The sequence below is a fragment of the Rhinichthys klamathensis genome, unplaced genomic scaffold (assembly GCF_029890125.1).
Source record: "Rhinichthys klamathensis goyatoka isolate OS25496 unplaced genomic scaffold, OSU_Roscu_1.1 h1tg000362l_1, whole genome shotgun sequence".
Taxonomy (NCBI): Eukaryota; Metazoa; Chordata; class Actinopteri; order Cypriniformes; family Leuciscidae; genus Rhinichthys; species Rhinichthys klamathensis.
Genome location: NW_026606871.1, coordinates 167,610 through 181,445, shown reverse-complemented (window position 1 = coordinate 181,445; position 13,836 = coordinate 167,610). Strand labels below are relative to the sequence as shown.

The following is a 13,836-nucleotide window of genomic DNA, read 5'->3' as shown; positions in this document are numbered from 1 at the left end:
CTTCCCGACAATCAAATATCCTGGAAGAAAAATTGCCATCTCAGGTGTTTGACATATTTTTAGCAAACAACAATATTAATTTTTTTGCTCAAATTTTGAGATGAACTATTATAAAGGTGAAAAATATTGTCATTTTTCCCACTTCAGCTGTTTTTCTCCAACTACATGCTTGACATTCTTCCATTATGATTGCATTTTTCATGTTTCTTTGTGATTTATTTCACTGTTTTGTTGATTTCCTGTCATGGAAAAGCCATTGTGTTATGTTTTTCTTTGTTTGTTTTTCTTTTTATGTGTTCTCCTGTGTTTTGCTCTCCATCCATCCATCCCTCCCTCCCTGTATTTCTGTGTGACTTCGCTATCCGCCCTCCTCCACCCTTTATTCCTGCTTTGACTCACACACTGAAAGATGTAGCCCTGCCCTCCCCCCCTCCCACCTCACTGACCCGTGCCACTACTGACCATCTAATGCCAGGGTCCCGAGTCGGCGCTGGACCCAAACCCTCCGGCCCGCGGGACGTCGTGGCCTCACTGGTGTCCACTCGCTTCATCAAACTGACCTGGCGTGTTCCCGCCGAACCACACGGAGAAGACGTCACCTACTCCGTCTACTACATCCTGGAGGGCACTAACAGGCACGTCATTTATCTGTCATATATACACTACTACTGTATCAAAGCTTGGGCTCAGTAAGATGCTAACACATGTTGTACTTTTATTCTGCAAGGATCCATGAAATTAATCAAAAGTTACAGTAAACTTTTGTAATGTTGCAAAAAGATTTGATCAAAGAATCCTGAAAAATGTATTAGTTTCCACAAAAATATGGAGCAGCAGCACAACTGTTTTCAACATTGATAATAATCAGAAATGTTTTTGGAGCAGCAAATCATCATATTAGAATGATTTCTGAAGGATCATGTGACACATCCATCTATCTATTAGTATTTATCTTGTGAAGTATGTATTCATCATAATTAATGATTATTTAAATGAATCATTGTATACTGTATATTTTGTACTATTTAAAATAACTTTAAAAAATACTGCATTATGGTAATGAGATTCTAATGAGAATTACAAAATAAGTAAAACATTCATATGCATTATGGTTAGGACAATTTTTGGGTAACACTTTACTTGAAGGGGTGTGCATTAGACTGACATGACACCTTCATAATCATGACATGACACATGAGGTTTTATGCGTGTTTATGACAACTGCCATTAAGTGGCATTCGCTCAATTATGACATTTTTAATGCAAATATGACATTGTTTGAGATGTCTTTGTTATGACAACTTGACATAAACCAATACATCATAACTGTCAGTGTCTTTGTCATGACAATTTGACATTACCAAAACAACACAACCTGTCATAAACATGACATACGTAGCAGATTAATTATCAAACTTAAGAAACCACTTAGCTTTATGGGTTAACATTACATTAAACTGTCATGAGGCCATTATAACTGTGTCATGAATATTTTTCTTGACCTCGACTACAGTGGTACAAATTGAATATGTCATTAAAATGTTGTAATGGCTTCATGACAGCCAATGTCAAAACCACCTGACAGTTTAATGTAATGTTAACCAATAAAACTAAGTGGTTTCTTAAGTTTGATAATTAATCTGCTATGTCATGTTTATGACATATTTATGACAGGTTGTGTTGTTTTGGTAATGTCAAGTTGTCATAACAAAGACATCTCAAACAATGTCATATTTGCATTAAAAATGTCATAATTGAGCGAATGACACTTAATGACAGTTGTCATAAACATTAGGGGTGTAACGATACACAAACCTGACGGTTCGGTTCGTCCCACGGTTTTGAGGTCTCGGTTCGGTTCGGTTCTTTTATTTTTTATTAAACAGTGCTTTAATGAACAAATTGTGTCCTTGTCTTTAAATTAATTAAATTACAAGTAAACGTTTCTCAAGGATAACAAAATGATCTGCTAATGCTGTAAACTACAGCCCTTACTTGCACATTACTATAACATTAAAGCTTAACAATAGAGCCTAGACTTTTAGCCTAAATGATATAATAATAATCAACACTCAAATAACAAATTGTATGAAAACATGTAAACTACACATAAGGCAATTTTTGCATTAACATGTTTTTACTCTAATTTGTTAGTTATATAATAATTTACACAGTTGCTGTTATTTTCATGACAACTATTTTAAACATACATTAAATAATCAAGATATCATAAACAGGTTAAGTAAAATATAATATATAGGCTAATATATACCATTTATTTAGTTAAAGAGTTAGCAAACCAGCAAGCTGTGGACACTGAATGACTTGCCTGAGGTAAATATAAAGCTATGTGAAAAACTAAGCGTTTTATTGACGTATTTCCGCTGTTGAAACACTGATTGAGTGTTTACACGAGTTATAATGCCTTTCAGTAAGTATACTGTATCTTTCAACATACCTTCGGTTGTCCATTCATGTTTATTCTGTAACTGAGGAAGAGATGATCGCGCTCCGCGCTGCCGCATGCATACAGTGATATCTGTCACGCCACATCTAAGAGCGCCAAAACGGCATTTATTGTTTACATTTCGTGATCAAATAGACATAATTTGAAAGATTACACCTTGCTTATTATCAAAAGTAACAAGACACTGAGCTTATTGCGATTATATGTGGTTAATGGTGGTTAGGCAACAGCCCTGTATTCGTTGTGTACACATAACACAATGAGGTGCAATGAGCCGGGGCTGGGCGGGGCAGCAGGGGGCGGGGCGTGTTCGGTTCGCCATGAGAGTATCGCGATACGTATCGTGGGTGGTGTATCGCGGTTTTTCGGTTCGGTTCAAATATCGTTACACCCCTAATAAACATGCATAAAACCTCCTTCATATTCATGACATGTGTCATGTAAGCAAATAAATAAATATAATATATATTTAAAATAATAATAATAAATGAATATTATAATAAAACATCATATTAAAAATGTAATAAATATTTTATTTGCATTTTTGACTATGAAGTGAAATGTGACTCAGGCATGTTTTCGTGTCCTTCGCCCTCCGAGAAGCCTTTAATAATGGATGCTATTGATTATTGTATTCTGTTCATTTGTTGCTATTATTTTAAGTCACATGTTGTTCTTATTCATATTTATAACGCCGTTCTATATGAGCTGCTTTTGACTACAGACAAATATGAGAAGCTTTAAACCACCAAATCAGCAGTCATCTCCTGTTTCATATGCCGCTTCTTGTCCTGTACAGGGAGAGGATAGTGAACACCAGTCGTCCAGGAGAGATGCAGGTCACCATCCAGAACCTCATGCCAGACTCCACGTATGCCTTTCGTGTGGTGGCGCACAACAGAAACGGCCCTGGAGAGAGTTCAGCGCCTCTGAGAGTAGCCACCCAGCCTGAAGGTGAGAACAAGTTATAGAAGGCTTTTCAATCAACAAATCACCAACATTCACCATGGATTTAATGCAATAACGTTTTGGTTCCTTGCCACTGTTGCCTTGGCTTTTGGCTTGCTTAGTTGGGGACATTTAATATTTAACTATATTATTGATCTGCCTTACTTAAGGTGGACGATGACGCAATTTTCTTCTAGAAACAAACCTTATTGTATTATTTTCATGTTATCACTGTGAAGCTGCTTTGATACAATCTGTACTGTAAAAAAGCACTATGTAAATAAAGGAGACTTGACTAGTAACGCTAACTGTAACCATGATATTGTGGCAGAAATAGCATAATGTTTTTTATTCATTTCAGGGTTCGTACACCTTTTGAGATTGTAATTCAAGCAGGATTTCGAATGCTTCAAACTTTTTCCAGCACTTCAAAGCTCTAAATATTATCCAATTTGAATGTTTTTTTTTTTTTTTTAAAGCTGCTGTCCGTAGCTTTTTTTGGGTTAAAAATTATCCAAAATACATATTTGATAAAATACATAACCAGCCAGTGTTCAAAACTCTCTGCTTGCCTTAGCTCGATGCAAAACGGTAAGCTTGTAATAATGTTTTTAATTTTAGTGGTACTGGTGGATTTCCGCGGGAGATTCGAGCATGTCTTTGCGTCATTACGTCACATCTGTACACATAAAGAAGGAGTCTCGGCTAGTATAAGCTATATTGCGTGTGAGGATGTTGGAGGTAGAGATTTATAGCCTTTTCTCACAGCACTTGATATAATTAAACTTATCAATTTGATGGCGGATCTAGAAAGGTTCAAACGACGATCATCATCAGTGACAACTGGAGATTCACCCGCTGTAACATGCAAAAGACTTCGTTCGGACTTCGGAGTGGCTACAGAACATTAACAATTAGAGAACATAGTATAGCTACTTTGCACGGTTTTGCGTGATATGATAACTTATAAGCAATTGTTAGATTTAATCAGCGCGATTTACTGCAATGTCAGAACCAGAACAAAAGTGAATGTTTCTTACTAGATCAGATGACATTTCCCGGTGAAAATTCTTATGTTGGTCATACTTCCAAAAAGAATAATCTGTGATTCTGAATGACAATATCCACATCGGCGCGGTGACTGACAGCTGCACACTCTCCTCAAACACTGTGTTCATCCGCGCTGTGCCGTGTCGAGGGTGTTGAACTACAACCCACGTAAAGTTGATAATTCCGCGAATGACTGCAATTGCAGATTTCGAACAGAGATGGCGACAAAGAGGAAAAATGCCGGACTGCAGCTTTAAGTTTAAAGATGTAGGAAAACTATGGGTCCTATCATACACCCGACGCAATGCAGCGTCAGGTGCGACACAAGGTTGTTTTGCTAGTTTCAGCCCAACGCAATTTTCATTTTCAGGTCCTGCGCTACACTGTTTAAATAGCAAATGCGTTTGCGCCCATGGCATTGCGCCCTAACCCTAACCCTAACTAACCCTAACCCTAACTCTAACCCTTGGCGTCTGGTCCGAAAACCAGGTGTTCAGGCGCATTGTTGGCGCGTTGCTATTTTGAGGCGACTGAAATAGACTGAGCCATTGACCAACTGAAACCTGGTCTAAAGTAAATGGCGCAGTATTTTTTTATTTATTTAAAGAGTGCGTTAGAAATGTGCGCCTATATGTCACAAATCTCTGGTTTCTTGAACATGACAATGAGTTCACGATCCTCAAATGGCCTCCACAGTCACCAGATCTCAGTCCAGTAGAGCAGTTTTGGGACATGCTGAGATTCACGAGAGATTCACATCATGGATGAGCAGCTGACAAATCTGCAGCAACTGCGTGATGCTAGCATTACAATATGGACCAACATCTCTGAGGAATGTGTCCAGCACCTTGTTGAATCATTGCCATGAAGATTTAAGGCAGTTCTGAAGGCAACCTGGTACTAGTAAGCTGTACCTAATAAAGTGGCCGGTGAGAGTATATCTTAGATGTAATTTGTGGGAAAATGCATACACGCATCATTCGCCTGTATGAGACACGTCCTTTCCATACACAGAGAGAAGTGACTCCGGCTACTGTGGGGCTTGTATAGTGAGGGAGCAGCTTGAACGAGAAAAATTAACCATGGTTCATTCAAAGTGACACGCATTTACCGGTTGTACAAAGAAACTGTTATTTATTAGTCTATCCGCTCTCATAAGATGTTCACCAGTGTCTCAAACCACATTCATCCGTGCGGAGGAGCAGAGCCGAAGCACAAACAACACAATGTTCTCTGCGATATGCATCCCGTTTTATTTTTTAACTGCTAGAGGATCAAACGTTACATTTAACATACTTATCAAATCAGAATATGTCCTAATGAGATTCATGGAGTAATTCAAATTTGATGTTTACTGACTTAAAAGTCCCCTTGTAGTCAATAATTTTATTCCTTAAAACTCATCTTTGATCACCATTTTTTCCTTGAAAAAAATTATATATGCCTTAAAATAGCTTGAATGTAACTCGACACCCTTGCCTCATTTAGCATACGTGGTTCTATGAATATGCAAATGAGCCCCGCCTCCACTCACTCACTCAGCTCAGAGATCCACTGGTTGGCGATCACACGTTGATCTGATTGGTTACAAGGTCGTTTGTGACGTCAGAAACACCAGCGATTTCAAACCGTGTTTTTGAGACTGTCTTTGGTTCACTGCAGTTTTAAGGAGAAAATACACATGGTTTGTCTTAAAGCGTATTAAAACACCACATAGACATATAAACAACATTAAAAGCTTGATTTTCACCACAGGGGGACTTTAACACAGTTGTGTCACGAATTACGCTCTGATAAATTTCAGTGTGCATCAATGCATGAAATCAAGCTGACGTAGTGTTTACGCTCACGTACATGTCTGGAGTGTGTTTCGGGCCTTAGAGATTACGCCGAACATTTTCTCTGGAGTTTTTCTCAGTGAAAAAAATCTCATTATAGAGGTAAGCACACACGGTAAACACCTGCTGACTTTTAAGCAAACATGCCTCTTGAAGGTGTATGGCCTGACTCCATCAACGTGAAACATTATCAGCTGGAACTCGGCGCAGGAGACGCTGTTTCTGGGTCAGTCGTGCTCCTCTGTGTGTCCTTGGCTCTGACACGTTCCTAATGTGTGTTAGCGGGATTCCTGCTGCGTGGAGATCCTGGTGAATCTGAACACAAGTCATCTATACACACACTCACACACTCGTCGAACGCACTTAATCCCATCCCGGTATCAGAAGCAGCCGTTGATGTTGGACAGAACGAATGTCTGTGGAACTGAGATAAAGCGATTTCTCACTCAAGATGCCAGAAACGCGTGATCAAAGTTCGCAAAATGAGTCATGTAAGACATGGAATGCAGTTTATATTAGAGCTTGAATATGACAGATGGTTCAGTGTAAACACAACCGGATGAATGCAGTCGTAGAGTTGTTGCAGACGTGTGGTGAAGTGGTTCAAGCCCCTGTGGAGCTCAATATGAGGACCGTTCATGTTGCTCTTCACATTACAGTGAAAGTGTGTGTTTACTGAAGTGACCGGAGACCGTCATGTTTCAGGAAGGACATAAAGGCACCATAGCAGTAGTCCATAATATTTGTGAGCTATTTTCCAAGTCTACTTTGATCACTTTGTGGTGATTTTCAGCAAATAGTGACCTATATTTTAGTGTCTTTCTCACGTGAAGCGATTGTATGACTTTAGAAGACTTGGAATATAGTGTGTGAATCATATGAACCATTTGATCTGCATTTAATGTGCACTTCAAATCTTTAAAATATATAAAAACCTTTACTTGCAGATTATATAATATGAATGATATACACAGGTGAAACTCGAAAAATTAGAATATCGTGCAAAAGTTCATTTATTTCGGTAATTCAACTTAAAAGGTGAAACTAATATATTATATAGACTCATTACATGCAAAGTGAGATATTCCAAGCCTTTATTTGTTATGATTTTGATGATTATGGCTTATGAACACCTTTTCACAATATTCAAATTTTGAATTTGGGGTTTTCATAAGCTGTAAGCCATAATCATCAAAATTATAACAAATAAAGGCTTGGAATATCTCACTTTGCATGTAATGAGTCTATATAATATATTAGTTTCACCTTTTAACTTTTGCACGATATTCTAATTTTTCGAGTTTCACCTGTAAAAGGCCACTTTATGTGTCATGATTTTGTTTCTTAATACATTTAAGTACACTTAAAAAGTGCAATTTGTAATTAAAATCAATTTGTTTTAATAGTCGTTTGTTGTGCTTTAAAGAAATACACTTACGGTACTTGTTGAATAACACACTAAACTAAGCACATAATTTGTCAGTACAATTAGCAGCAGGCTTTTACAATATTTCAAAGACAAAGGAGGAAATTCTGAAATTACATATAAAGATGTGCTTAAGTGGATCAAAAAGTACTCTATATTTCAGCTAATTGCATTAAATAATAATTTATTTTTATGTAATTCCAGTTAAACATGCAATTAAGTGTTCTATAACATTTACATTTAGTTTCCATATTCTTTTAAGTATATTGCTTCCATAGTAAGTACTCATTTTAAAAGTATGCTAAAGCACTCTATGCTTGATTTTATGGAAAAGAGCAGCGTGAACATTATTCATAATTTAAAAGTAAAGTTACACGGGTAGTAAATTATGACAGAGTATTAAATTTTTTAGTGAACAATTGATGTTTCTCCAGTGGGATTGTCTCTTTAATAAGTGTATTGTGGGTTGCTTTGGATAAAAGTGTCGGCTCAATAACTACTGGCCATCTTTCAGCTGTTTAATGTCCATGCTATTATATTATATTATATTATATTTCATGTAATGTAGAGCTCAGCTTGGATTGGCCCTTCATGATGAGTCCCTGAAGGCATGTCAGACGTGAGCGTGTTGGAAAACAACAGATTTAGCGGACACTCGTCGGAGCCTATAATTGAATGTAATGATTCATGACCCTAGCAAGTAAACAAAAGTTAAGCAACATAGAATCTCATTTCCATCCTCTCCGCTCTGCTGAGCAAATGAAATCACGTCAATCCTGCAGCCTGAGCTGGTGTGTGTTATAGAGGCGTCTGTCGACACACCACTGTCATGAGAGATCTCACTCTCTCTATTCACGTCCATTTCAAAGCGCTTTATCGGCGTGACTGCTTTACAAACAAGGTTGACAAAGCAACAATGGACATATCAGAGAAAAACAGTGACAGACAAAAGGTGGCGGTAATTAAATTAAATTAAATTAAATTAAAAAATGAATAAAAATAAAATTAGATACAAATTTTGTTTATATATATGCACACACAGTGCTTTCATAATGTTGTTTTTCAAAATTTTCTCCATTCTCTCTATGTAATAGTCCAGGTTCCTGGTCCTGCTCCTAACCTTCATGCAGTGGTCACGTCCCCCTCCACAGTGAGTCTCAGCTGGGACGTGCCCCTCATAGGCAATGGAGAGATCCTAAACTACAAGATCTATCACATGGAGAAGGGCATGGACACTGAGCAGGTAAAACTAGAGACCACCTCCACCATCTCCACCTTCTCCTTCACCTCCACCTCCTTCTCCTTCACCTCCACCTCCTCCTTCACCGCCACCTCCCCCTTTACCTACACCTCCCCTTCACCTCCTCCTCCACATCCACCTTCACCTTCACCTCCTCCTCCTTCACCTCCTTCTCCTTCACCTCCCCCTTCACCTCCTCCTCCACCTCCTCCTTCACCTCCACCTTCACATCCACCTCCTCCTTCACCTCCACCTCCTCCTTCACCTCCTCCCGCACCTTCACATCCACCTCCTTCACCTCCTCCTTCACCTCCTCCTTCACATCCACCTCCTTCACCTCCACCTCCTCCTTCACCTCCTCCTCCACCTTCACACCCACCTCCTCCTCCACCTCCTCCTTCACATCCACCTCCTCCTCCACCTTCACATCCACCTCCTCCTTCACCTCCTCCTCCACCTTCAAATCCACCTCCTCCTTCACCTCCTTCACCTCCTCCACCTTCACATCCACCTCCTCCTTCACATCCACCTCCTCCTTCACCTCCTCCTCCACCTTCACATCCACCTCCTCCTTCACCTCCTCCTCCACCTTCACATCCACCTCCTCCACCTTCACATCCACCTCCTCCACCTCCTTCATCTCCTCCACCTTCACATCCACCTCCTCCTTCACCTCCTCCTCCACCTTCACATCCACCTCCTCCTTCACATCCACCTCCTCCTCCACCTTCACATCCACCTCCTCCTTCACATCCACCTCCTCCTTCACCTCCACCTTCACATCCACCTCCTCCTTCACATCCACCTCCTCCTTCACCTCCACCTCCTCCTTCACCTCCACCTTCACATCAACCTCCTCCTTCACCTCCACCTCCTCCTTCACCTCCACCTCCTCCTTCACCTCCTCCTCCTCCTTCACCTCCTCCTCCTCCTTCACCTCCTCCTTCACCTCCACCTCCACCTTCACATCCACCTCCTCCTTCACCTCCTCCTCCACCTTTACATCCACCTCCTCCTTCACATCCACCTCCTCCTCCACCTCCTCCTTCACATTCACCTCCTCCTCCACCTTCACATCCACCTCCTCCTTCACATCCACCTCCACCTTCACATCCACCTCCTCCTTCACCTCCTCCTCCACCTTCACATCCACCTCCTCCTTCACATCCACCTCCTCCTTCACCTCCACCTCCTCCTTCACCTCCTCCTTCACATTCACCTCCTCCTCCACCTTCACATCCACCTCCTCCTTCACCTCCTCCTCCACCTTCACATCCACCTCCTCCTTCACATCCACCTCCTCCTTCACCTCCACCTCCTCCTTCACCTCCTCCTTCACATTCACCTCCTCCTCCTCCTTCACATCCACCTCCTCCTTCACCTCCACCTCCTCCTTCACATCCACCTCCTCCTTCACATCCACCTCCTCCTTCACCTCCACCTCCTCTTTCACATCCACCTCCTCCTTCACATCCACCTCCTCCTTCACCTCCACCTCCTCCTTCACATCCACCTCCTCCTTCACCTCCTCCTCCACCTTCACATCCACCTCCTCCTTCACCTTCACCTCCACCTGCTCCTCCACCTCCACCTTCACCCAGCCTCTGTAATATCACTCATGTATTATACACATGTATATTTATATCATATTTATATAATAAAATGTCTAATTGTCCGTATCAGTCAAAATATTTACATTTCTATATCGGTGCAGTCTCTGTGTATAATAACTCCGCCATTCGCTGCCTATATCTCTGACATGTGTTTCTCTCACCAGGATCTGGATGTGAACACACTGTCCTACACCATGACTGGCCTGAAGAAGTTCACGGAGTACAGTTTCAGAGTGGTGGCCTACAACAAACATGGACCTGGGGTCTCCACTGAGGACCTTTCTGTGCGCACATACTCGGATGGTACAGTAAATCTTCTCTTTTTGCTTCGTCTTGCTAGTCAGTTTCCACCACTCCAAAATAACCATGATAAGGGGTATAGCTCTACTAGGCAATAATAAACCAACTATCATCTATATCCCTGTTGTAGCTGCGTCAACAGAGCAATATCAGCAGGGTCCAAAAATAACTTAATGCCATACCTGTCAATGCTGAGTGAATTACTGGTTCGTTACCTCCCGTGAAACTGTATTTTGGAGTTATTACGATATACTTCAACTGGGATTCGTAAGCTTCTAGACATCTGTTAAATTTTTTAAGCTCACTGTAAAATTAGGCCATTTTTCTTACGGTTATTGTGAAATGGAGTTAACTACCTTTTCTAGTACACCGGATTTCATCAGTGGTGTGTGTAACGCAGTCACTCCTTCTAGCCACTTTGGTGGGATGAATTTTCGATATGAGGGATGTTCAATTGTAGTCTTTTAAAAAGCTATCTGAAATAATAACCTAAGTGCAATGTAGTGTTGTCAAAAATCGATTTTTCGTTACATATTGATACTGAAATATTGTAAACGCTTCCAATACAAATTTTCCGCAGAATAGATACACGATACGAGCTGCACTTTCTCTCTCTCGTCTCTCCTACAGCGAGTGACACACAGACCCGCCTCTCCTCACTCACTCGTTTCATTTGATGAATATTGTTGCTGTTACAGGGCTTGAATTTCGGCATGGGATTGCACGTATTGCGCATGGTTTTACTCATTCCCGCAGATTTTGTGTGCGCACATAAAGCCGTTTCTAAGGACTAAATTGAGTTCTTTTTTGCTGCTTATTGCGCTTAAATAGTGAAATGCACACAAAATAAAGTCAAAATGCCGGTCTTTATCAGTATTCACGTAAACACAGTCAGTTATGTTTTAAGGGAACGTAAACAGTTGAGAAAGAAAACGCATGTGTAACAGTATAATGGATCCGTGCGTCAAGTCTTAAAGTGACAGCAGCCTAATAAACCTGCTGCCGAATTATATAATAATATTACAAGATAATATTACAAATATCTATGCCATTTTTTTCCCATGTCAAAATTATGGCTTGTGAAAATGTTGAGTTGCACAGTGGCTGGAGAGCAACAAATTGAATGTCAAGCCCTGAATATACAGTAGACGCCATAGTGCTTTGAGAAACATGAAAGTAGCCATTCACAATAGTTAAATATATAGTTTAGTGGTCATATATAACAGGGGTTTTCAAACTTTTTGTGTGCGTGGACCACTATTTGTAATTAAGAATTTTCGCGGACCACCTCATAATACACATAATAAAATATGTCTACACAGTCCTACCTGAATTAATCCACACTTCTAAATAGGCTAACTAGCACTAAAACTATAACTGGTCATCACATCAGTACAACAAGCTTGTTAAAGACAGTTTACTGCACACAACGGCCTATCGGCCTATCGTGCATATCTGCCTTTGGCGATTTTAGGAGATTATTAACGTAAGTCCTCAAAAAGTAGGCTTGAGTTTGTCCACTTAACAGCACATCCGCAAAACATTTCAGAAACACGAGATCAAGAAACTAACATTAACTGGAAATTAAAATAATAACAGGCCTTATTCATTCCATTTATAAACATTTCGTTTCATATAGGCCTAAACTGCCTATAAAGGCTATGGCATGTGATGTGATAATGAGAACATATTTGCCTCTGCCCTATACACATTTAATGAAAACACAGTAACGTAGGCCTAACGTTACTCCAGGTTAAAAATAAAAGAAAGTTGGCAAAAGGAAAAGCCATTGGAGTCTATTTGCCAGCCCAATATGAACGTAATATCCTCCTTTGTCACCCTCCACATCTTTCCCTTCCTCTTTGTATCGTCTGTCTAATATAGGCCTATATTAAAAACAAACAACTAAATAAATGCTCACCTAACCTGTTGCTATTCACCGATCCATGTTGTGGTTCTGACGACACTGAGCTTGAACGTCACGGCCGAGCGCCACTAGCCTATTTTAGTAATCACACAATAACTTGACAATTTAATTTACATTTTATATAAATATAGGCCTACATATTCTTTTTACTTTTGTTATGGGAATTTTCTGGTAAAATGAAGGTAAAAAAATAATATTTTATATTTTATTTTGCCTTTTCACGGACCACCTGCAGTACCCTCACGGACCACAGTTTGGGAATCGCTGATATATAAAACGATTTGACTGCTCAGTACTGGCATTAACCAATCAGAATGCAGTAGACCCATGTAATAAATGTTAAGTAACCCTGTCCTCCCTGTGTTCAGTCCCCAGCGCTCCGCCACAGAACATGACGGTTGAAGTGCTGAACTCGAAGGTAAGGCTGTATGACAGTGAACAGTGAAGTGTACAGTAGCTCTGATGAAGATTTAACTGCACATCTGTGCACTGTCACAAAGCTTCACATCCTCATTTATTCTTCTTCTGTGTTCTCCTCCCCCTCTTTCTCAAGATACAATTTATATTTGTTTAGCTGCCGGGGAATATGAGTCTTCCTCCTGTTGTTTTTATTCATGAGTGTGTTTATTGTTCTAGTCATATACAGACAAGCGTCTTTTGCTGTGAAAATGCATTTAGCACTATTATTTCATGGCGTTTGCTAAGGCAAGAATGACTTGCTTTTAGAGTTTGATCAAACCCCTAAGCCTAAGTGTTAAAGTGCCCCTATTATGGTATTTTAAAAGTTCATAATTGTAATCTCATACAATAGGTTTACATGCATCCATGGTAAAAAAACAAAAACAAAAAAAACACTTTAATTTTCTCGTAATATAATTGCACCTCAGTTCTCAAAGAGTCTGACATCGATTTGTTTGAAGATTTAGGATGAAGAGCATAAGCCATATTTAAGGACCACAACATTATAGATTTTTTTTATTTATTGCCATGACTATTTTAGAGACAGTATCCCCGAAGCATCAATACA

General features: G+C 40.0%; 1 protein-coding gene across 12 annotated transcripts in view; it reads left to right on the top strand.

Annotated features, from left to right (window-relative positions):
• neo1a (neogenin 1a) overlaps positions 1–13,836 on the top strand; it is a 224,080-nt gene that overhangs the window by 174,404 nt on the left and 35,840 nt on the right. For 9 of the 12 annotated variants that reach the window (XM_056233175.1, XM_056233174.1, XM_056233181.1 and 6 more), the window contains exons 8-12: positions 410–639; positions 3,271–3,421; positions 8,824–8,972; positions 10,747–10,885; positions 13,178–13,227. In XM_056233175.1, coding sequence (XP_056089150.1) covers positions 410–639; positions 3,271–3,421; positions 8,824–8,972; positions 10,747–10,885; positions 13,178–13,227 — 719 coding nt within the window. The remainder of the gene's footprint in view (positions 1–409; positions 640–3,270; positions 3,422–8,823; positions 8,973–10,746; positions 10,886–13,177; positions 13,228–13,836) is intronic. The other 3 variants (XM_056233182.1, XM_056233176.1, XM_056233183.1) reach the window with 1 other exon arrangement.